The following is a 24422-nucleotide window of genomic DNA, read 5'->3' on the forward strand; positions in this document are numbered from 1 at the left end:
TGAACTAATGAAATAACAGATCTTAATATTCAAAATATTTCTGAAGTTACGCCAGTAGGAAGATAGTCGTCGTAGGTGTTTATTCTTACCTGTTGGAATGAAACATGTACAACTCTATGCAACATAGATCCACACAAATACACGACAGATGTTGACAGATGCACCATTCCACAGTGTGGCCATGATATGGAAAATGGTAAATGGACTTCTACGTTTATAGCGCCTATCTATTCATTCACACACATTCATACACTGATGGCAAGGTGCCACATGACCATCAGAACTAACTCATCATTCACACCCAATCCCAAGACTTGGGTTTAAGTGGCTTGCCCAAGGACACATTGACATGGACTAGAGGAGCCGGGGATCAAAGCGCCGATCTTCTGATTGAAGGACTGTAATATGTGTAATAAGTTGTTTCTGTTTTTTACCATGTAAAGTGTCTTTAAGTAACTTTTAAAGCATTATACAAATAAAATGTATTATTATTATTATTATTTATAGATATATTATTGTGTATAGATATACAGTATCATGATATGTAACCTGTCACAGTGTGGCCTTTTAGATGTTGATAGATATATTATTACAAACATTACCTGTCAAAGTGCGGCCTGTGTTACACATCTGTAGATATATTATACTAGTTACATCAATAAATATGTATAAATACTTGACCTTTCACACATTGGTCCGGTGGTGTGCTCCCTGCAGTTCAGGCACTCTCCGGTTTGTTCATCGCACACTTCCGACAGCTCGTTACATTGACAGGGTCGACAGAAAGGGAAACCCCAGAATGCTGTCTGACAGCGATCACAACGTCGACCCGTTACCGCTGAACGACACATACATTGACCTCTGGTCTGATCGCAAAGCTCTGACACCGAACCACGCAGGTCACACTCACATGCTGCAAACAAAAAGGAAGAGAAATATCATCAAACACTGATTGTGATTAACTTGTTTTAAAATGATACACAAGAATTCTCGTGTTTTTGCATTGTGGTTGTTAGACTTCCTTACGTTTGCAGCCATCGGGTCCGAAACCAAACGTCACTGGTGCACATGTATCACAGCAACGGCCAATCACGTTGGGTTTACATTCACAGACACCTTCCAGTTTACTGCAGGATAGTCCGAGAGAGCCGACAACGTTACATCTGCAAACTGAGAACAGCACACAGATATAAACAAAACGACAGGAGGTTGAGGAAAACATAAAAAAAGGAATTACAAAAAATCTTGAACCTGAACAGCTCTGTTGTGTATATATGTGTTCAACTACTTATGATCAGCTCTGTTGTGTGTATATGTGTTGAACTACTTATGAACAGCTCTGTTGTGTATATATGTGTTGAACTACTTATGATCAGCTCTGTTGTGTGTATATGTGTTGAACTACTTACGAACAGCTCCGTTGTGTATTCCTGCTGACATGCTCTTTATGAGTCCCTCACAGACTTCCCGGAGCGACTCCTGTGGACCGAGCTCAACAGCCAATCCAATGCAGTTAAAGCGGCGGAAAGAGTCAAGGTCACTCTGGAAGCAGAAATCTTGGACAGCCTCGATGCTGGGAATCAGACCCATCTAAGAATACACAAAGTACATAATTCAGTACATAATATTGAAGGCAGCATCTAAAACCATTTCTTTTATTTTAGTTAGACAGACACTTCCAAATTTGTTATTGTGTTTTTGATGTTAGAAAAGTTATAAAGGCACTCCACCTTGTTAATGGAGCATTTCTGTATGTACTGCTGCATGTATATCGCTTCACAATCTGGAGATATGCAAACACTGACACACCTGCTGTAGGGACTCAAGTTGGCCTTGAGTCACACTTATGTCGCATTCAGAGTGATTTCAATTCAAATCAGTTTTATTTGTGTTGCCCAAAATCATTAATCACAAATTTTCCTCAGTTGGAACAGTATTGTTTCAAGTTCCTACCTTGTTACAAATCAACAAAAAGCTGACAAAAACAAGACAAAGGCTTTTCCTAATTGAAAAACACCCATTGTGAAGTCACTGAGTGACTGTTTAGGGAACTGGCAGAAACCTTTAGCACAGTAATTTAATTTATAAAAATATAATTATGTGAAATTGCAAATATAAGATGTTCAAATTTCGACTACATTTTTTTCAATTTAAAATATATATTTGTTAGCACAGAACAAGGTGTATAATTATAAATTATCAGGCTGCAGATGCATCAGTTGTGGAGTTCCACAAGGATTTTCACAAATGATCTGCCTCTAGCAATTGAGAATGCCAACAGAGTAATGTATGCAGATGACCCAACACTGTATAGCACTGCTTCAACCAAAACCATCCTGAACATGTAACCATCCTGAATGAGGATCTAGAGAGTGGCTGATTGGGTGGAAATTAACAATCTATCCCTGAACATTTCCAAAACTAAAAGTATTGTTTTTTTCTCCTGGAGTATGCTTAGTGGTGACCCACAGCCTTATCTATCAATGAAAGAGATTGGAATAGAGCAGGTCAAGAGGATCAAATTACTGGGTGTAATGTTGGATGGACAAATGTTGTGGTCTGAGCATATTGACAGCATTGTGACTAAAATTGGAAGGGGCATAGCAATGGCTAGAAAGTGCTCCACTTATTTAACATCCTTAATTATTTGTCAGGTATTACAGTCCTTGGTCTTTTGTCACTAGCAATACTCCAGAGTATTGTCCAGTCGTATGGTCAGCAGCAGCAAAGAAAGACATAAATAAACTACAACTAGTTAAAAACCGTGCTGCCAGATTGACACTCCAGTACTCAATGAGAACAAATATAGAATACATGCAATCTCGCCTCTGCTGATTATCAGTTGAAATTAAACTCCACTACAGCCTCCTCATGCTTTCCAGAAATTAAGTATTTAATCAGACTCCTGAATATTTCTTCAACCAAATAAAAAACACATGCAACAGACATCCCACAAGGAATGCTAGTTTAGAACAAACTTCCTCAAATGCACAGTTATCTACCGTTTAATATTGGCTTGGAAGTCACTACGTCCTCATATAACTTAAAAATGAAACAATTAAATAGTGATAAAAGACACACTTAAGGCCACATATAATATAACTGAATCTTTATTGACTCCTGATCCTTCTTTGAAGATTATGAATGCAATGACCAAATTATCATGGATATGGTCTGTACTGATACTATACATCGAAGTATCTGACTGTACTTTGTAATTCACTGTATTATTTTATTTTAACTGTATGTCTTATGTCATGTATTGTATGCATTATGTCTTGTACTTTCTGTGAACCACAGGAAGCTGTTGCCAAGGCGTCAGTTAATGGGGATCCAGATTTTAAAAAAATTGCCCGTGAAAGACTTGAGACTTGACTTGGGCATGCAAAAAATAACGTGTGAGCATCTCTGACTGCTGCTTAGCTATTATTGTCAGCTGAAGAGATGAAGACTTACTCACCGAGTCAATATGTATGTGTGAGCTGGAGAAGCCATCTGATCCGGGCTGTTTGTTAAAGACGACGTCCACAAAGTACCGACTGGCTGTGTTCAGACACACTGGAGAGTGCAAAATACTACCTCTGGAGACAAACAGACAAACAAACAAACAGATAAATAACTATCAATCGACGACGGTATCAAAAACTTAAACAGACAAACAATTTTTTAATTGTTAATCTCATCCAATATATGACTTGTAATCAATAATCATTGGTACAAGATGACTTTAACCTGACAGCGATCTCTAGTGGTCCATATGTGAATAATACCTGCTGTCTGCCAGAAACAAAAGAGGAAGCAGTCTACGATATTTTATGTCTGCGACTTTAAGACAATTTATTGTGGGCCTTGTTTCAGAGAGCAGATTTAACAAACTCTGAGCCTATCCCTGAACTCTGAATTAACTAACACTGAACTCTGAGTTAACTAACCCTGAACTCTCAGTTAAGTAACCCTGAACTCTGGGTTGACCTAAAACTGAACTCTGGGTTGACTAACCCTGAATTCTGAGTTAACTAACCCTGAGTTAACTAACCCTGAACTCTGAGTTAACTAACCCTGAACTCTGGGTTGACTAACCCTGAATTCTGAGTTAACTAACCCTGAACTCTTAGTTAACTAACCCTGAACTCTCAGTTAACTAACCCAGAACAGCTGATCTGAGTTTGTTCAGCTTGTGTGTGGTGAATGAAAAAAAACATTCATGAATGGATCTTGATTGTATGATTCACCGTCGCGACAGGTAAACAAAAGACACAGCCTCCAATCCAGTGTAAGGAGACATTGATGCATATAAGCTATGTATGGACTGTCCACATTTATCTTTCAACAACAGCCTGAGTCAAAGAGGGGAAAAGGGTCAATAAGTTAACAAAATTAAGTTTTATTCAGTATTGTCCATTAGTTCATCATTTACCAAACTACATTTTTACATTTGTTCACAATCTTGACTTGACTCTTTGTCATCAGAATTAGAAACAGTTTATTACCAAGTATGTAAGTATGTAAATCGTCTTGTCTTAATGTTTTTATACACTTTTTAACTGTTGCTGCTGTACTGATGAGTCGCCAACTCAATTTCGTTGTATGTTCGTACGATGACAATAAACATCCTTATCCTTATCCTTATCCTTATGTTAGACATACAAGGAATTTGGCTTGTTAATGTTGGTGGTAGTGATGGTAATATTTGAATGTTCAAAGAAATGTAACAAACTGATATCTAACCAGGATATAGTATGTAAAATACAGAGGATACCATTGATTCGGACCGAATGACGAAATAAAACAGTGTCTGTCTCTGTAAGAAGGAGAAGGTGGAGAGAAACTCTGGGTTTGTTACAGGTTAGGTTCAGTTACCATGGCAACAGACACAAATGTTCAGTTACCTCTCTTTCTGGAACTTTCCCTGATCTCAGGATTAACTTATTTCACCAAAGCGGCTTTCAATAAACAGACTTTGTTGTTTACTGACTTTGTCTCACCTAGAGTTTCCAGGAAGAATCAGACTTTTACTTCCTGTTGGGTCACTGCTGCAGCCACCGTCGCCCAGTGACAATGCGACGATGCTGACTGAAGCCAGCCAATCAGACGGAGACTGCAGAGGAAGATCAGCTGACGTTACAATACAGGAAGAAAGGAGTCACAGAAAATAAAAGTCATCATGCATGTCACGATTTCTGTTTTGATTTAGTTATATGTTCTGTTTTATTGAGATGTTCTGTGTCTTGTACTTTATTTCCTGCCTTTGTCTGTCTTACCCCTGTGAGGGTCTGCCCTTCCCCTAATTAGACACTGCTGCGTTCAATCACCTGCACCTCCTCAGTCTGCTTCACTTCACTTTCTGCCGCTGTCTGTTCCTCTCGTGATTGTCTGCCCCACCCTTAATTGAAACCTGCTGTGTCTAATCACCTGCACCTTCCTTGTGTTTTTAAACCCTGTGTGTCCCTTGGCTCAGTGTTCGTTCGTCTTTGGTGTAACCTGGTCCGTCTGTCGTCTGTCTGCCATTTCCTCCCGGAACGTTTCCTGTCTGCTCCCCTTTGCCGTGTTCCCTGTTTCTTTGGATTTTTAGGTGACTGTGGCTAAGTGGAGCGCAGGGCCGTCCTTCAATCAGATGGTCGGCGGTTCGATCCCCGGCTCTGCTAGTCGCATGTCGATGTGTCCGTGAGCAAGACACTTAACCCCAAAATGTCTCCTGTAGCTGAGCCTACGGTGTGATAGAATCTGAATTGTAAGTCGCTTTGGAAAAAAGCATGTGCTAAAGGACTGTAATGTAATGGACTTGTGATTCACACGTTTTTGTGTTGAATACTTTTTTGTTACAATTAAACCCACAATTATCCAACCCTCCATTTCCCGCGTCTCCCTGCATTTGGGTCCAGCCCTTTATTTTCTGCAAAAACCTTACAATGCAGGTGAAGTTTAATTTTATAGTACCGCTTACACTTCAAAACAAGCTGACAGCCTGACATGAGCTCATCACAGATCAACACCTCTGCCAAACCTCCATTAACTTGCCCCTCATTATGAATAAAAGTCTGTTCCTTCTTCTAGCACTTTTGTTCGCAGGTATGTTTGAGAGTTTCTATCAAATACTTGAGTCCTGCAGAGAATCACTGAGGTTGTATTGGAGAGTCTATCTCAAGTGAAATCTTCAGTAAACATGTTCAGGTTTTAACCTGCTGAAAAACGTCTGTATCGGAATCGTTTTTTTCTCTCATGAATGTGACAGACACATGAAGATCCATAATCATGAGATGAAAGCCTTCTCTCTTCCCTCTTGACACTCATTCCCATCCCTCAGAACTTTGTTGGACAGAAAATTAATTTGAATTAATTGCTCTTTTGTTGTTTATGTTCTTGATGATCAGTTTGAAAGGATTTTTGTGATTGTGGAGCTCATTAAATTAACATTAACACGTAAAACATCTTCTGAACCAACTTCAGTTAAACAGGTCATGGTCTGTGCTGAGCTGCAGGAGAGAGATGTGGGTTTAATTGGCACAGCTGTAAATATTAAGTTATATAAATAATATATATTATATATAAGAGTAAATACACAAAAAATAAGTCTGGTCTCTACGCAGTGTATTTTTTTAATGAGACCCCTGGTCTTTACAAATTCAGACCAAATTCAGGACTAGAAAAAGGACCAGGACCCTGACTGTTCTCTTTACCTCTGACTCATAACGAATAACCAGCTGGTAATCCATCGATGATGGGAGGTTGTCCACAGTGAATCTAAGCCCCGCCCCATCCAACACTCTGACCAATCCCAGGCCGGTCCAGGTGATGGGCTGATCTTTCCTCTGACGGGGAACGATCTGCAGGGCGTGACCCGGGTCCAGAGGGAGGCTGTTCTGCTGCAGAACGGAAACCAATATCAGTTATACTCAGGGCGAAGGAGGACAATGTGATTGGCTGAAAGGTCCAACTGGGCCCCGCAATTGGTCAAAACAAAAGTGCAACAGGAAATTAATCAAACGTCCCACCTGTCCCCGTCTCCACCGGCTGGAGAGGTCTCGAGTCCTCCGAACCAGAACGACTCTTCCGTTCGAGAACTTAAAGTCGTAACCCTGCTCTCTGTAATACTTCTCACACTGAGGTAAAACAACCGGGTCCAACTGAAAATACAAACACACATTATTATATGTGTATATACAGGTGCTGGTCATATAATTAGAATATCATCAAAAAGTTGATTTATTTCACTAATTCCATTCAAAAAGTGAAACTTGTCTATTATATTCATTCATTACACACAGACTGATATATTTCAAATGTTTATTTCTTTTAATTTTGATGATTATAACTGACAACTAAGGAAAATCCCAAATTCAGTATCTCAGAAAATTAGAATATTGTGAAAAAGTTCAATATTGAAGACACCCGGTGCCACACTCTAATCAGCTAATTAACTCTAAACACCTGCAAAGGCCTTTAAATGGTCTCTCAGTCTAGTTCTGTAGGCTACACAATCATGGGGAAGACTGCTGACTTGACAGTTGTCCAAAAGACGACCATTGACACCTTGCACAAGGAGGGCAAGACACAAAAGGTCATTGCAAAAGAGGCTGGCTGTTCACAGAGCTCTGTGTCCAAGCACATTAATAGAGAGGCGAAGGGAAGGAAAAGATGTGGTAGAAAAAAGTGTACAAGCAATAGGGATAACCGCACCCTGGAGAGGATTGTGAAACAAAACCGATTCAAAAATGTGGGGGAGATTCAGAAAGAGTGGACTGCAGCTGGAGTCAGTGCTTCAAGAACCACTACGCACAGACGTATGCAAGACATGGGTTTCAGCTGTCGCATTCCTTGTGTCAAGCCACTCTTGAACAACAGACAGCGTCAGAAGCGTCTCGCCTGGGCTAAAGACAAAAAGGACTGGACTGCTGCCGAGTGGTCCAAAGTTATGTTCTCTGATGAAAGTCAATTTTGCATTTCCTTTGGAAATCAGGGTCCCAGAGTCTGGAGGAAGAGAGGAGAGACACACAATCCACGTTGCTTGAGGTCCAGTGTAAAGTTTCCACAGTCAGTGATGGTTTGGGGTGCCATGTCATCTGCTGGTGTTGGTCCACTGTGTTTTCTGAGGTCCAAGGTCAACGCAGCCGTATACCAGGAAGTTTTAGAGCACTTCATGCTTCCTGCTGCTGACCAACTTTATGGAGATGCAGATTTCATTTTCCAACAGGACTTGGCACCTGCACACAGTGCCAAAGCAACCAGTACCTGGTTTAAGGACCATGGTATCCCTGTTCTTAATTGGCCAGCAAACTCGCCTGACCTTAACCCCATAGAAAATCTATGGGGTATTGTGAAGAGGATGATGCGAAATGCCAGACCCAACAATGCAGAAGAGCTGAAGGCCACTATCAGAGCAACCTGGGCTCTCATAACACCTGAGCAGTGCCACAGACTGATCGACTCCACGCCGCATTGCTGCAGTAATTCAGGCAAAAGGAGCCCCAACTAAGTATTGAGTGCTGTACATGCTCATACTTTTCATGTTCATACTTTTCAGTTGGCCAAGATTTCTAAAAATCCTTTCTTTGTATTGGTCTTAAGTAATATTCTAATTTTCTGAGATACTGAATTTGGGATTTTCCTTAGTTGTCAGTTATAATCATCAAAATTAAAAGAAATAAACATTTGAAATATATCAATCTGTGTGTAATGAATGAATATAATAGACAAGTTTCACTTTTTGAATGGAATTAGTGAAATAAATCAACTTTTTGATGATATTCCAATTATATGACCAGCACCTGTATGTGTATATATATGTACAGATGCTTTTGCTGATGGATATTATTGCCAGTATTCACACTGATACTGTCACATTTACTTATCGTTACACACCAGAGAAGAAGAAGAAGGAGATGACTGTGAAGGAGGAAGAGTAGTAGAAGGAGAAGAAGAGCTTCCTCTATGCAGTGGTGCGGCGAGCTCCGCCTCATACAGGAAGTAGTCTAGTGGAGGCAGGAAGTAGCCGGGGGCGGGGTCAGAGCAACGCTGACCCACCATGTTAGGTAAACAGTGACACTGTCCATCCTCCGGAGAACACCTGAGGAGACGGGAAGTCCAACACCACTGTCAGTCTCTGCTCTCTGGATGTTAACTTGTCCAACTGAAGTTGTGTTCAGTTATGTATAAAGGAGTGAAACTGATGAATACAATATATACACCAATTTATATTGTGTCCTAAACATGTAAATGTTGAAGTTAGTACTTTTTTCCCAGATGTGTCGGTGACAGTTGTCGTATTTTAACCTTGTAAGTCAGTGAGTGACACTTTATATTTCTGTCTGGAGACAGAAATTGTCACTGTGATAGCGCCACAACTGTACAAGATGCAGTCACCAAACTTTGTAGATGTGTAGCTGATAATAAAATGAAGATGGGTGTGGCCCGAGCAAACGCCCAAGAAGTATGGGATTAGGAAGTGGGGAAGAGACCCCTCCACTTTACGGCCCTGTCCCAATGGTATGATCCCATTGCAAGATGGTTTTTCTAGTTTCTCTTCATCTTCATATATTCACTCATCAACTTGTTGTATGAAAGCGGATTCAGACTCTAAATATTCTAAAAGCAAAATGAAGACAGAGGAAACATACTTGGTGCTGTGAGCGCCTCCAACATCACAGTCACAGGGTGAACATCTGAGCAATGAGTTTCCCAAACCCCAGAAACCTGGCTGACCAGAAAACAGATACAAAAGCATTCAAATGGCAACCAATATCTGATTATTGTCTTCACTTGTATGCTGTCCAATGTTCTTGTTGTTCAGTAGCTTTACTGTATTTATATGTGGAGAGATAATCAGTCAACAATCAGTATACTGAGAGAAAGTCTTTAATTGGTATACCATACACTCTGGTGAACTCTGGCCTGCATCCATCACCACCTTAATGTTGTTGTTGTGTTGTGAATATGTGCTCTTTGTAATTGTGTTCTCTGGTTCCTGCCCATGAACTACGGATGTAAATTAGCTTATAGCTAAATCTGGTTCAGATATAAAGCTGTGCATTGTCCCTGTCAAATGAATGAATGGATGAATACCAAGAAGCCCACACCCTTGAGCGAATCTATTTGACCCGTAGTGTTGACCTCTCTGTAGAAATGGCTTCCTATATTCACGGTGATCAATGGAGCTGAATCTTAATCAAAAGTCCTGTTGGTTCACTCACAAACATACAGATTTGTGTAGTTTTCCCCAGCGGCCACCAGAGGTCACTAAAGAGGCACATTGTATTCTAGGCACCGATTCTTAAAGATCAAACCTACCAGACATCGATCACACAGAGGACCGCTGGCCAAATGGACACATTCACAACTTCCTGTCAGCTGATCACATGACCCAACACTTCCCAAAACATGGCACCTGCACACTAAAACAAACACACACATATATCAGACAGATATGATGAACACATCTGCATCAACGTTTCTATAAGAAGAATCAAAGCATCAGCTTCCTCTCATATTTGTTGTCATACATACTTTAGGAGGAAGCATGAAACTTATCTGCTTCACTGCTATATGTTTATAAAAAAAGCTCTAACAGGACAAATTAGATATAATATTTCACACCCTGACAGCCGACGGGGTCGTCCTGTCTCAGATTGAAGGAGCCATATTTGCATTGATCGCAGCGTCGACCCTCCACGTTTTCTTTACAGACACATCTGCCGCTCAGAGCGTGACACAAACCACCTCCCTCCGAACCCGCTGGGTCGCAGTCACATGCTGGAACATAAGAACATGTATGAATATACAATATGAATATAGCTATGAATATACAGTCACTACATATTGTCACTACAGATAACCTAAGTTCCGACAAAATTCCTGACCATGACTCCGACTGTAAAATCACTGGCTCGTTCTCTTTTCTTCATCACGTCAGGGTTTGAAGAGGAGCAACAAGGACAGAGACGTCATTCCTCCCTTTCACAGATCCATTGTTGGAGACTTATTTTTTGTTCTGATTACAAATCATATTCTTTCAATTTGCTAATATATTTATGTGATCCAAATATATTCCTTTGACTTATGAATGGATGTAACATTTTTTTTGAACTATTGTTATTAATCTGATAATGATCAGCTGTGATAAGAGGAAAGGGTGGACTGAGTCTCGGATTTTGTTTTCCTTTTTTCTTATTTTGTAGAAGGGGGCATCGGGAGAGTCTAACCCACGTTAGACTTATTATGTTTGTTCAGTAAAAAGAACAGGTAACCACATCCATAGTTACAGTGGCCATAGTTACTTCCAGTTGGAAGACTTGTGAGAATCTTTATACACTTTGTGTAACGCTGTCCACAAAAAATTCTTAATTAATCATGCCTTGTTGTAAATTCGGCAAATGTAGGATAGAAATCCTTGTCCTGCATAGACTGCAAAGACTTTTCCATGAATCATTTAACGCATCAGTTATTTTTCAAGCAAGCGTCAAATCTTTTTTTCTCAACACTACCATACAGCTCTAATGTGACACTTAATTATACGAAATTCTAATACTATTATAACTAAATAATGTGCATTAAACACGTAATTGGAAACTCAGCTGGTGAATCTCTGTAAATGTTTTGGAGAATCAGACGTTTATTCCTCGTGTTGTGGGTTCATGTCGAGCATACATTTATTTTTTGGTTCAATTAAAATTGTGTTTCTTGCCATATCCAATAACACAGAACATATTATACATTTGGTTATTGATGTTTTTCAGGTATAGATGTTATTTAATGTGGATTTTAAAATGTGTCTAATTGTGAATTCACACGTCAGAGTAAATAAATGAAAACAGTTGAAGTGTACGTATGCAGGCATATGGGTCGTCCGTCGCTCTCTGTGGATCTTGATACAGAAAAGGCCGACATCGTTCACACTGAGACCCCATCCTATCATGGCGGCAGTCTTCACACACGCCGCCACTCAGCCCGCCTGTCGCTTCAAAACGAATGGCATCAAAGTGACAAGAGTCTGAGTGACTGTTACAGTTGCATCCTGAGAGAGACACAAAATACAGGGACATGATTACAAACTAACAAAGATGAATAATAACCCTCATCCTTATTCCAACAGAACAAATGTTATGCTGCCTGCTTCATGTTTTGTATGAACACAGAATGGTTCAGCTTTTACTTCTGCAGGTGTTGGCTGTGTTTTCCCCTCCAGGCCTCCAGGGGGAGTCGTGGTGAAAGTCCTGACATCTCTCACAGTTCTCTCCGGCTGTATTGTGCTGACAAACACATCGACCGTGAACCTGAAGAATAGAAAGAAATCTCTTTTCTCATCTGTGAACTGCTCCAACAACAGCGGACATTTGGTTTCAGACATTAATCTGACGAGAGACGTCTCAAAACATGTAATTCTAAAGTCACTCTGACAGGGGTGAAGTGATTTTGTCAGAGAAAATACAGACTGATGGTTCACACTGGACACTGAAGTGCCTGCATCCTTTCATGTAAACCAGTTCACTCAGGACGATCAACGGCTCCAAGCTCCGAGGCCAGCTCACAGCCTTCAGCAAACGACCTGACGTCGGATCTATCTTCTGATCAGAAAACTCACTGATAATAAATCAATGATGATGTATAATATTCGAGATAAATGATCTGATTCTAATGAATAACATGCATTTTTAGATTTTACTCCCCATCTCCCTGCTGTTCTCCTGGAGCCCCCCCTGCAGTCAGAAAGCAGGGACACAAACTTTTCACCTTGTTGATCACATGTTATGACATCATGCTGCCTAAGGGGGACACGGGTCAGCCAAACTGACCCAAACCAGTTCAGAACTGATCAGAGCTACTTCTTGCCCATACCATGCCAGCCTGAGTGAAGACATCCCCTCGTCCTCCGTCCACAGGCGTACACTGGCTGGCATGTCCGTTACAGAAGCAGCTACCTCTAACCACCATGTTGTAAAGAGCGTAGTAATATTTGTCCTGAGGGTTCCTGCGTCTTCGTCCCAGCAGAGTGTCGCCCAACGTGAAGAGACGAGTGAAGTTAACACGTATATTTGTCAAAGTGATGAGATCTGTGAATGAAATGTTTTAATGTTTAATATGAACTTCTTTCTCTGTCTGATATGAACATATTTCATTGTTTGTTATGTTCTTCTTTCTGTGTCTGATATGAAGACATTTAAATGTTTAATATGTTATTTTTGTCTGATATAAACATATTCATATGTTTAATTTGTTCTTCTTTTTGTCTGATACAAACATGTTTAAATGTTTAATATGTTCTTCTTTTTGTCTGATATGAACATATTCATATGTTTAATATGTTGTTTGTTCTTTGTCTAATATAAAAATGTTAAAATGTTATTTTCATACTATTTAAATATTATGGTTTCAATACACTGCTGACCACCATTCAGAGAGCACTATTCTCCTGTTTAAATGTCAACTCACCTTGGATATTCGGTGCGTACGGGTTTCCTAATTCAAAGATAGGATCTAGAGCTTTCAGCACTACCTGTTGGACAAAGTAAACCTTTTTGAATATAAAACACATTTGTAAACACAAAAAAGGTATTTTCGTAACATAATCTGCTCATAAAAGAAGCCAACGAGCAGTACAAACGTAACTGTAATGTAATGTGTCTTGTGTGTAGTAATGTGAGTTTATTCTTAATTGTGAAGAACTTTGTAGTCTCTGGTTTGATAAGAGCTGATGTGGTAAACCTCCACTTTATGGAGACATTTTCTAGGGAGTTTCTGCCATAGAACTGAAATGCATCTCATTAATACCTCAGAGGATGTCCAATGGCAATGCATTGGGCCATGCCATTGGACACCAGGTGTGCCGAGTAGACGGGGCCCATAGGTGGCAGGAGTGACTATTGGTCTAATTGGTGGAAAACATAATCATTTTTGGACCGCTGTGTTCATTTTGGGAACCTTTTTGTCCACTTTGTGATCCATGGTGTGTTTGGGGAACTTTTTTGTCCACTTCATGCACTTTGTAATTTTTCACAGGATATGCACCAAAATATGCACAGTGAGCCAACATTTGACGACACAGGGTCCAAACGGGTCTACGGTCGATCATTGATTTTACGCTGTTCGATTAGGAATTGACCGTTTTTGGCCTTTTTTGACGTTTATCCAATTAAGGTCATATATTCTGTTCTGCAACTTTGTCCAAAATCACCAATTTTCATGAAGGGTGTCTAAACTAGACTTGACACAGCTTAAGAGGTGTGAAGATGGAGCAACATTTTTGCAGAGCACCTAGAACCACCAAACATTAGGTGCTTGATATTGACCCAAAGAGAGTTGCTACTCCAAAGTTAGAGTATCTGGTTGTTCTGGCGACCGATCATAGGACATCAGAAGTCTGATTAATTTGGGGGGGAAAAGGAGTCTGGAATTACTTTTTTTAAAGCTTCCAAATTGTAGGGACACTTTCCTAGGGTGGACAAGAATGTTGCAAAATTGAGCTCTCTAGCTGCTCAGAAGCCTGAGCAGCAGCCTAACGTAACACCCATAATGTTTGAATATAAATTAATTTGAAATGGAGAATCTGTCCACTAGAAATAACTTTATATCATCAACCTCAACCCACTTAGGGATAACTTTAAGGGTCTTACCAAGGGTCTAGAGCTCCCAAAATCATGTTGTTAGATGTCACTCCATGACCTTAAAAGCAGAGTAGAGCTAAAGAAAAGGCATCATCTAAAGTAGTTCTCAATATTATATTAGTGTCCTTGGATGGGACTCTACCATCCACCTCAAATACTTTTAGTGGGAAAAATTTCCAAGCACTAATTAGTTGAGGGACACAGACTAAGGACATCTCCAGCTGTTGCCTGACATGTCCCGATTTGGGCGGTTTTTGATTTCATATGCTAAGATTAGACTATTCTGACCATTAGTTGACCCAACTGAGGCTTTTTCGACCTCCAAATACGGATCCAATTAGACGGATTGAAAATTAAGGATTTTTTCCTTCTCCAAAGCGAGGGCTGAATTGTAAAAGACAGATTGTAAAGCCCCTGAGGCAAATTTGTGATTTGTTATGTTGGGCTATATGTATAAATTGGACTTGAATTAAATAAAAATTTGTTAAATGTGTTACCTCTCCATCGGTGGACGGATCTGATCCAGAGTATCTGCTGTCACACACAATGTCGTCGATGCTGTCGGCTGGCTGGTTGGAAACAGAAGGGAACCAAAGCGAACAATCTTCTGCAAAGTAACGAAAAACCTTCCAGCTCCTTCCGAAATCTTTTGATCGCTCCACCAACATAGCCGCCGGACGGAAACTCTGCAAACAGAGAGAGCACGCAGGAAGACTGTATATACACGCATACAATTTAAAAAAGGCTTCCCTGGGAAGCCACTTTCATCCCCAACCCTTCTAGTGGTAGTAACAGCCATCTTTGACTCAATCCTATTATTAAACCCTAAACCTAAATTAAATTATAACTAATTTGAAAGCCTTGATCTTAGTCTTTCACACCCAACCTGGAAAACACTACAGCCAATTATATTTATTATAGTGTACTGGGCCCCAGGTCCGAGTTCTTATCAAGTTTAGTCCTTAAAACAGATAAAGTAATTATTGTAGGTGATTTTAATAATCATGTGGATGTCGATAATCATAGCCTTACTGCGCTTATCTCATTATTAGATTTGATTGTATACGCCATTAGGTAAAAGTTTCTACATTAGATGTGTATCTGATAGTGCTGTAGCTAAATTTAAAGAAGCGATTCCATCTGTATTTAATTCATTATCATGTATCAATCTAACAGAGGACTCCTATGCTAACTTCAGTCCGTCCCAGATTGATCATCTTGTCGATAGGGTTAGGGGTTGGGTTAGGGGTTGGGTTGACCTCAGAGAGCAACAGAGGAGGGATCCCTCTATCAGGACCCAATTTGGAAGAATCTCTGTTAGTCTGTTTTAAAACATATAAGACTCTCCGTAATGCCAGAGCAGCCCATTACTCATCATTAATAGAGAACAATAAGAACAACCCCAGATTTCTCTTCAGCAATGAAATGTATAGAAAGTTATTTTCAATCCAGCATTGTTGTTTGGCACCTGATTAAGATAAGATGTCGAAATGTTGGTCTTTGATTCAGCAAAATGTTGATTATTTCACAGAGAAACAGAAAGAGGATCAATAACATGAGCAGGACGTTCAGATTATCATGAAAAAGTACAGTAAAAGTTCGGATGCATCAAACAATCCAAGAGAAACTGTGTGCAAATTAAACTGAATGTCTGTGACATCACATCAGCCAATCCGAGTTAGGAAAGCCGCTGAGTAACTGCCTGTGATCATTAATAATTCATCTGAACAGGTTTGTGTTTTACCTTGAAGGTGAGGACCAGATGACTGAACTGGAACACAGTCTCCAGATCCAGCCGGACGCTGACCTGTTGAACTCCTCCAGACAAGACAACAATATGCAGGCGAATTAGTACTGTATATGGAACTATTCGATTTGTTACATCACTAATTAATATAATGATTATTGATGATGGTATGTTGAAGGTTACCCAAACATATTCTCCTGTTTACATTGATACTCCAACCTGTTTGAATGCTCCTATATTTCCCAGAAGTCACAGTGAACACTGTTCAGAGACCATTAGCTCTGCAAACTAGCAACCAGTAACATCAATGCTAAGCCCTTCATCCAGCCAAAGCTGATGATACAATATCTCTGTATTAGTCTAACTTCCACCACATTACAGAAGGAGAAAACTAATTATTATTTTTCAGTCCAAATATAAACAAACAGATGGACGTCTAAAACAGCACAAAGGAGAAGAAAAAAACAAAGGGTGCTTCCTGTTTAGAAAATAGAAAAGATGAAAATCATTGATCTCAGAACACATTAAATATAATTTCAGACATTTGCTGTCACCACCATACGGACTGGAGATCAGTTCCTGATGCTCTTCACTGCAAATCTCACTGTTTTAAAAAATATATTAGGATTATCTTTTGATATTTAGTATATCCAACGATGTGACAAAAGTACATTTAACAGTTATAAACAATCAAAGAAAAGGAAATAAAATGTTCTGCAGATGAGACATTTAGTTCAGAAGATAGAAAGTCTTTGATTGGACAGTTTTTACCTTTGTGATGTTTTAAACTCACCGTTTTTAGATGTTTTAAACTCACCGTTTCAGATGATGTTTTAAACTCACCGTTTTCAGAAGATGTTTTAAACTCACCGTTTTTAGATGATGTTTTAAACTCACCGTTTTCAGATGATATTTTAAACTCACCGTTTTCAGATGATATTTTAAACTCACCGTTTTCAGATTGCCACCACTTCATTTTTCTTTCAGGGTCGAAGGTTGTGATGACGTTCTCAATGCGGTGGCTGTTGGGGTTGCCATGGCGATTGTATGGCAGATGAGAGTCACATGTGAAACATTTTTTTTCCGCCTGATGGACAAAGACACATTAAACCAAACTGATCAATAATTATCAATACGTCATTGTATAAAATGTATTATGAAGTCTCAGTTCCTTTAGCAGCATCTGACTATGTGACCCGTTTCAATACAACTTGACTCGTTTTTAACAATTTTCTAAAATTAACTTTGACTTTATTGATTATTGACCAGTACAAAGCTCTGATTTATTCTGTCTGATTTTGAAAAATTTACACTTTGCCATTTAGAACAAGTAGAATTATCTCAAGATGAAAAACACTGTAAGTGGTTGTTGTGGAAATTTATCATATGGTTCTTTTAGTTATAACTTGTATCACTTAAACCTGCATATAACCCTAACCCTCGTCCCACAAAAAGGCTGGGAACCTGGCCTTGGGGGGTGCAGCGGCCGACGGAGGACGACATCTGCGAGGGGGAGGGTCAAGGGAGAGGAGACGAGATAATGCGCATATATACTCTGTTTTGTCTATTCATTGTTGTTAGACCTCCGAACCATCCGTGGGGAAAGAGCTCTATCCATTCAGCTGAATTTTTATTTAAGTGTCTGTTCATTAAATATGTTTTTATATTTTAAGAGTTTTCTCATCTCGATTATTTCTCACCCGGAGGTTAAAAAGATTATTTTCCAACACAGTGGTGAATGACTTATTGTTGGAATGCTGAATAAGCAGGATTTGTTTGCCTTTTTGACTGACTTTTTGACCCTGCCTGAACACAAGTAAACCAAGAACAGTTAGGAGCATTTCTGTGAAAGAATAAAGATTGTAAAGAAAGAAAAGATGAAAAAGAAACTGCAGTTGGAGGAAAAAGAAGGAAAAATGCAGTGAAAAGGAGAAGTGGTTCCTCAGGGTGGAAAAAAGCGGCGTGAGATAATAAAGTGACAGATCAGAACATGTTTGAGTATGAAAGCCAGAGTTCAAGGCAGAGACGCGTCAATCAGACAGAAAGCAGAGAACAGAAAAAATTCAGACAGAGAACATCAAGTTCAGCTCGACTACATATTTATGTGTGTATATACGTATATATATATATGTTTCTGTGTAACATACTCCAAAGCTACTACATACTCATACTTCATCTAATTATACTAGTTGCACTACTTATATTTGGACTCAAACTAGATTTTGCAATTGGATATCAGTTTGTTATTCAATAATTAGAGACAGTTTGAGTTCATCGGAGAGGGTTAGTGTCTTTTTCTTTCCTTCTGTAGAAACTTATTGATCTTTGATTATAGACAAAAACCTTCCCATGATTTAAGGTGACCTCTGACCTCCAGGTATCCAATGATGCAATAGTTCTGTGGTCCATCCAGTCCACAGGTGGATGAGGCTGACAGTTGAGTTGCTCGACCCACCATCAAGTCACCGAGCTGGGGATTACAGGAGCCGCCGGGACAGTGGTCATTGCGATCCTGGGGGTCCTGGAGTTGAGCTACTGGAAGAAAAACTGCAGGAGGATAGATCAGTAGGTAAAATAACATTTTAAAGTAATCTGTTCAAAATGTTTCAGCAGACATGAGGAATATTTCCAGATGATGAAATAGTGACATCTGTGGTATGAATAGTTTGGAAACATCATTGAACTTCGAGAAAGAGCTGTAACAAGAATATATTTGAGAATCTAAAAGAGAATCTATAAAGATACCGTCAGGCAGATTCGAGGATTTTCTTTTATATGAATCACAATAAAGACTTTATTTGAGCTTATTGCAAATTACAACAAACAATGATGAATTAGTTGATTTCAGTGGAGAATCATTACATATCATATCGTATGTAGAACAATTTACAGGAAGGTTTTTAAATACAACAGACTGAGGGGAAAAATCAAGTGACAACAAGCAGAAAAATTCTACCCAAGAGCTCAACAAGTGATTACATGTCTGAAGACACTTCATCTGCTGACAGAACAGAGTTTGATGCCAAAGAAAATCAGACAGATTCTCCCTGAATCTACATACCTGACAAGGCCTGCCTGCATCAATACACCTGATACCCTCCATCCTGGTTCAATACACCTGATTCATCCTAACTCGGGGGTCTGCAACCTGCGGCTCTTCAGCCCCTCTGTTGCGGCTCCCTGAGTCTACATCCACACTAATACGTTTTTGTTAAACGATCTCCGTCCACATGGCGTTTCAGCATCGTTTTCTAAATCAGTGGTCCCCAACCGGTCCGCGGACAGGTACCGGGCCGTGGATCATTTGGTACCGGGCCGCACAGAAAGAATAAATATTATATTATTTCCGTTTTATTGATTATCAGATTCTGAAAGAAGTTTTATTTTGAAAAATGACCGGATTCTCTCGCAATTTCATCCGCCTGTGCCTCTTGACACATGTCAAGACGCTTGTCTCGGTCACGTGATACGTTACCTCAAAAATGAAGCCCGCAAACTAGCAAAAATGAGTAAATAACTTTTGGAGAGCTTCTTTGCAAAGGAGGAAAGGCCCACTAAGGAGACAGAAGAAGAGCCTACAACTTCCAAGAACATGAAAGCTTAATTTAACAGACAATATCAGGAGTCTAATTAAATATCAGGAGTAATTCTGACGCGCCAAACCCGCTCTGCAGAATATGTGTCGACAGAGGAAGATCAGCTGCTGAAGATTGTAAATGACGGTGGCCTTAAAAGTATGTTTGAGACAACAACTCTGCTGGTGTTTGGATTAAAATCAAGGCTGAATCAGTGTTGCCAACTCCTCAGTAAGGAAAGTAGCTATTGGCTGTCCTAGAAGTCGCTAAATGACATCATCGCCTAATTTGCATAATTGTAATGAGCGCTGTTGGAGAGAGCGGCGGCTTGGCGCATGCGCATGCGCGATTCATTTGCAGTCTGGACACGGAGAGTGTGGGTCTCCTCTTTCTGTAGCTGGGACTGCTGCGCGAGGGGCTACTGTGAGACTAACTGCTTTTGAGTGCTTTGGGGCGGCGGAGGGGCTCACGGAAGCTCCCGCGTGCCGAACAGTACGTGCTTTCACGTCAGAGTCAAAACACCAGAAAAGTCTCAAACAACACCAGAAAAAGTAACTAGATTTGTCGCTAGTAGCTTTTGACAAAAAAAGTCGCCATGAGGGTTTGGAAAGTCACCAGATTTAGCGAGAAAGTCGCCAAGTTGGCAACACTGGGCTGAATATCCTGAGATCGCCACTAAAGCACTGAAAACCAGGGGCGTTTCTAGGATTCAAAGAAAGGGGGGGCTTAGCCCCAAGGGGAGAGGCATGTTTGCGCGCAATTTGTTTTGGGGCCGTGGATATCCATTGTTTCAGACAGTTCATAGATTAGTTCAATCAGAAAGAGTGTGATTTTGCTCTGTAGTTTTGCTTGCATTCAGTATATGACAACACAAGAGACAGAATTTGAGGGTCATAGTGAAATTTGACAACACAAATATGAACTTTTCTCAAATAAAGCATATCCGCGTCACTCCCAAATCCTAATTCTTAAAGGGACCGCACACAATGGATGGAGAATGGACCTGACAGTGTCAACTTTATATCGTTAAGTATGATGATAGGCTATTGGATTGTAATTTGAAGGCGGAGAAAACATACAAACCAGAACGCACGCACATATGTAGCATGTTAGAGTTATAAATAACTTGTCCATGTGAGAAACAATAGTTTAATTTAATGACATCACCAAAATAAAAATCTTTTTTTTTTCTTTTGGTTTTTTTAAAGCCAATAATGCCAAATTATTTGGGGGGGCTGAAGAACATTTGAGGGGGGCTTCAGCCCCCCTCTCAAATAGGCCTAACGACGCCCCTGCTGAAAACCCTGCTTCCATTTCACACATCCTCTTTGTGAAGCGGGATGTTCCGCAGTGACAGCAATCAAAACTAAATTACGGAGTAGACTGGACATAAGGAACAGACTTCGGGTGTCATTGTCTCCCATTACCCCCAGATGGGACCGTCTCGTTGCAGAGAAACAAGCTCAGGGCTCCCACTGATTCAGCATTATTGTGAGTTGTATTTTTTTATGCATTTTATATTTGTTTTCATGCCGATCGTATCATTTTATTTCGTTGTGTTTATCCGCCACACCTTGAAGGCCGGTCCGTGAAAATATTGTCTTACATGAAAACTGTCCGTGGTGCAAAAAAGGTTGGAGACCACTGTTCTAAATGATCTCCGTCCATACTCAAACGCCTGAAATCGAATATCACGTGACTATTCACGTACACTGGGCATGCGGGTGGGTGCCGGTGTAAACAGGAAGTAGATTAGTTGCTCAAGACTTCAGACGGCCGCTCCGTAGGTCTGATAACGCCGCTGGACACGCTGCTCGCTAATCGCTCCAATAACAGCTGCTTCTTCCGTAATAATGCAGACTTTAACTGGACAACAGCTGCTAGTAAAGACAACAAGGTCAGTAATACCTGACCTTAAATCAAAATGTTTTAATATGTTGTCTACTAAAATCTGCGTCACATCCTATTACACCTGTCAAGCGCCTTTCCCTGCAGGTGGCTAATCATGATTGCAGACCCCCGCCCTCTGTAAACTATCAATGGATAAATCCAAAAAATAAAAGTCACGGAGGAAAATATAGAGTTTAATTCTGCGTGGACGTATTAATTTGCTTTCACTGCCAACGATGCTGGCTTACTGTATGCTTGATATGTACAAACAATGTAATGTTGAATGTCACTTTCAGAACAAACACAGTATTTGCTGAAAAGTATCACGCTGGAGATGATTTCTCAACTGCTGCAGCAAATTCTCCTCTTCATAAGAGTTTGATATTGTTCAAACAGGTAAAATAGCAATAAAATGTCAAGAATTGTCTTTATTCTTGTTCTATAACTTCATAAATACAACAAACTATAGTTTTTGTATATATATAATATAACTATATACAAAGCTTTATCAGCTGTGATATCAAATAGCTTTTGCGGCTCCAGACAAATTTTATTTGGTGGAAAATAGAACGAAATGGCTCTTTGGATAGTAAAGGTTGCCGACCCCTGTCCTAAGTGGATCAATACATCTGATTCCCTCTATCCTGGATCAATAAACCCGATACATCCATCCTTGACCATTACACCTGATATATCCATCCTGGATCAATAAACCTGATACATCCATCCTTGACCATTACACCTGATATATCCATCTTGGATCAATACACCTGATACATCCTAACTGTATCAATACCTCTCCTCTCTTTCTTGATTAATACATTTCCTCTCTGATTAAATGTTAAATCTTGTCTGATCTTTACAATCAGTTCACCTTAAACTATAACTGATTACATTTGACAGAATCATCAACATCGTGACATCACACGTTGTTATTTTGGAAAATAAATTAGCCAAACTGCTTCATGTGCCAATCAGCTTAATGTGACTAAACAAGCTGAACTCACCTATGAAGAAGATGAAGATCATGTTGTGCTGAGATGTTTGATGGACTCTGATGGACTCTCTGCTGGACTATGATGGACTCTCTGATGGACTCTTATGGACTCTACTTGATTCTCTGATGGACTCTCTCATGGACTCTCTCCTGGACTCTGCCGGACTCTCTGCTGGACTCTCTGCTGGACTCTGAAGGACTCTCTCACTCTCTCTGCTGGAGCACAAACATGTACAAAGATTCAAACACATAATGAGTTAAATATATAATTTATTGTCTGACGGCTGATCTGAGCTCAGTTTTATCTCCCAAAACAAATAAAACACAAACCTAGAGTCCTGAACACAAACATCAAAACCACAACCCGACCTTCATATGTGAGGGACTGTTGACATTTACAATGGACAGGAATTCCCTTCTGGTGGTTTCATGACTCCACATTAAACTGCAGACAAACTACACACAAAGTGAAGAATCTTTGTCTTTGAGACAGTCCCTGAGTCAAAATGTATGTCTTCTGTCTTTCACAAACCAGATCTGGACCAGGACATATAATAGTAACCCCCCCCTTGCAGTAGCCTTCGGGGACTGATGAACTTTAAGGGGAATGTTTGGGCCTCAGCAGTAATTGTGGTGATTTACTGAATGAGTGTGTTTCTACTTAAACTCAGAATAGAAACTGTGCTGACATGTAAAACAATGCAGAAGGTCCTGTTAGTGAATAACAGGCTGTCAGTAACATTGTGTGAGCAGTGTTACGTTCATGTTTTATTGTATTTCTGCTGTTAAATATGTGTATAACATTCTAACTTTGTGCCATCTAAGATTTAAAGATACCATCTAAGATTTAAAGACCCCATCTAAGTTAAAGACGCCATCAAAGAATCAAAGACACCATCTAGGATTAAAAACACCATCTAAGATTTAAAGACACCATCTAAGATTTAAAGACACCATCTAAGATGTAAAGACACCATCTAAGATTTAAAGACACCATCTAAAATGTAAAGACACCATCTAAGATTGAAGATTATTTCATTGCTTTATTTCCTCTATAATACAGCCATCAGGTAGGACTGAAACAATGGCAGGGACTCAGCCTTTGTATATCAGAAATCAGTATTAAAGCTAGTGTTTGTAATCTCGAGAAAGTAGCACGAGTTTGCCATATTTTTTAAATAATCCAAGCGAAAAACTCAGCCCAGTCTCTATTTCAATGAAAGTAGCTAGCAGCACCTGCTACAAAAGTTGTTAAATCTACCAAAAGTCACTGAGCCAGCAACACTGACAACCTGTGTATTCAGGCCTTCCTTTCAAAGCCACTCTCCCAAAAGTGAAATAATAAATAATGAACGTAAATATATAATAAAAGTAAACAACAAACACAGCTATTGTTAGAATTTACAGCTTTCAAGCTAGCAGCTTGTGGAAGACTTTTATTATACTCAATGATTTACCACCACACATCAAGAAAACTAACAACCTCAGAATAAGTACTTTGTATTTAGAAAAGTGAAAGTTGATCTGTTTTCTACTACAGCCAGTCACTGTCATTGCCACGGTAACATGTTGTCTCACTATGACTCCAACAGATTACACTTATTAAAACTAAACACACA

The 24422-nt window shown here is 39.8% G+C and overlaps 1 protein-coding gene across 1 annotated transcript in view; it reads right to left on the reverse strand.

Moving 5' to 3' along the window:
• The window catches only part of lamb4 (laminin, beta 4), a 37032-nt gene extending 14197 nt beyond the window's left edge, over positions 1-22835 (reverse strand). Inside the window, 20 exon segments of the mRNA XM_076085338.1 lie at positions 682-913; positions 1027-1170; positions 1410-1590; positions 3461-3581; positions 4986-5098; positions 6678-6863; positions 6993-7124; positions 8860-9064; positions 9615-9694; positions 10285-10388; positions 10591-10746; positions 11819-12007; positions 12146-12266; positions 12829-13043; positions 13423-13486; positions 15092-15280; positions 16339-16412; positions 17293-17428; positions 18713-18888; positions 22814-22835. Of these exon segments, the coding sequence (XP_075941453.1) occupies positions 682-913; positions 1027-1170; positions 1410-1590; positions 3461-3581; positions 4986-5098; positions 6678-6863; positions 6993-7124; positions 8860-9064; positions 9615-9694; positions 10285-10388; positions 10591-10746; positions 11819-12007; positions 12146-12266; positions 12829-13043; positions 13423-13486; positions 15092-15280; positions 16339-16412; positions 17293-17428; positions 18713-18888; positions 22814-22835 (2840 nt within the window).
• Between the last annotated feature and the right edge of the window lie 1587 nt (positions 22836-24422).

This window comes from Anarhichas minor, unplaced genomic scaffold, assembly GCF_050575085.1.
Source record: "Anarhichas minor isolate MPS153535 unplaced genomic scaffold, ASM5057508v1 ptg000151l, whole genome shotgun sequence".
Lineage (NCBI taxonomy): Eukaryota > Metazoa > Chordata > Actinopteri > Perciformes > Anarhichadidae > Anarhichas > Anarhichas minor.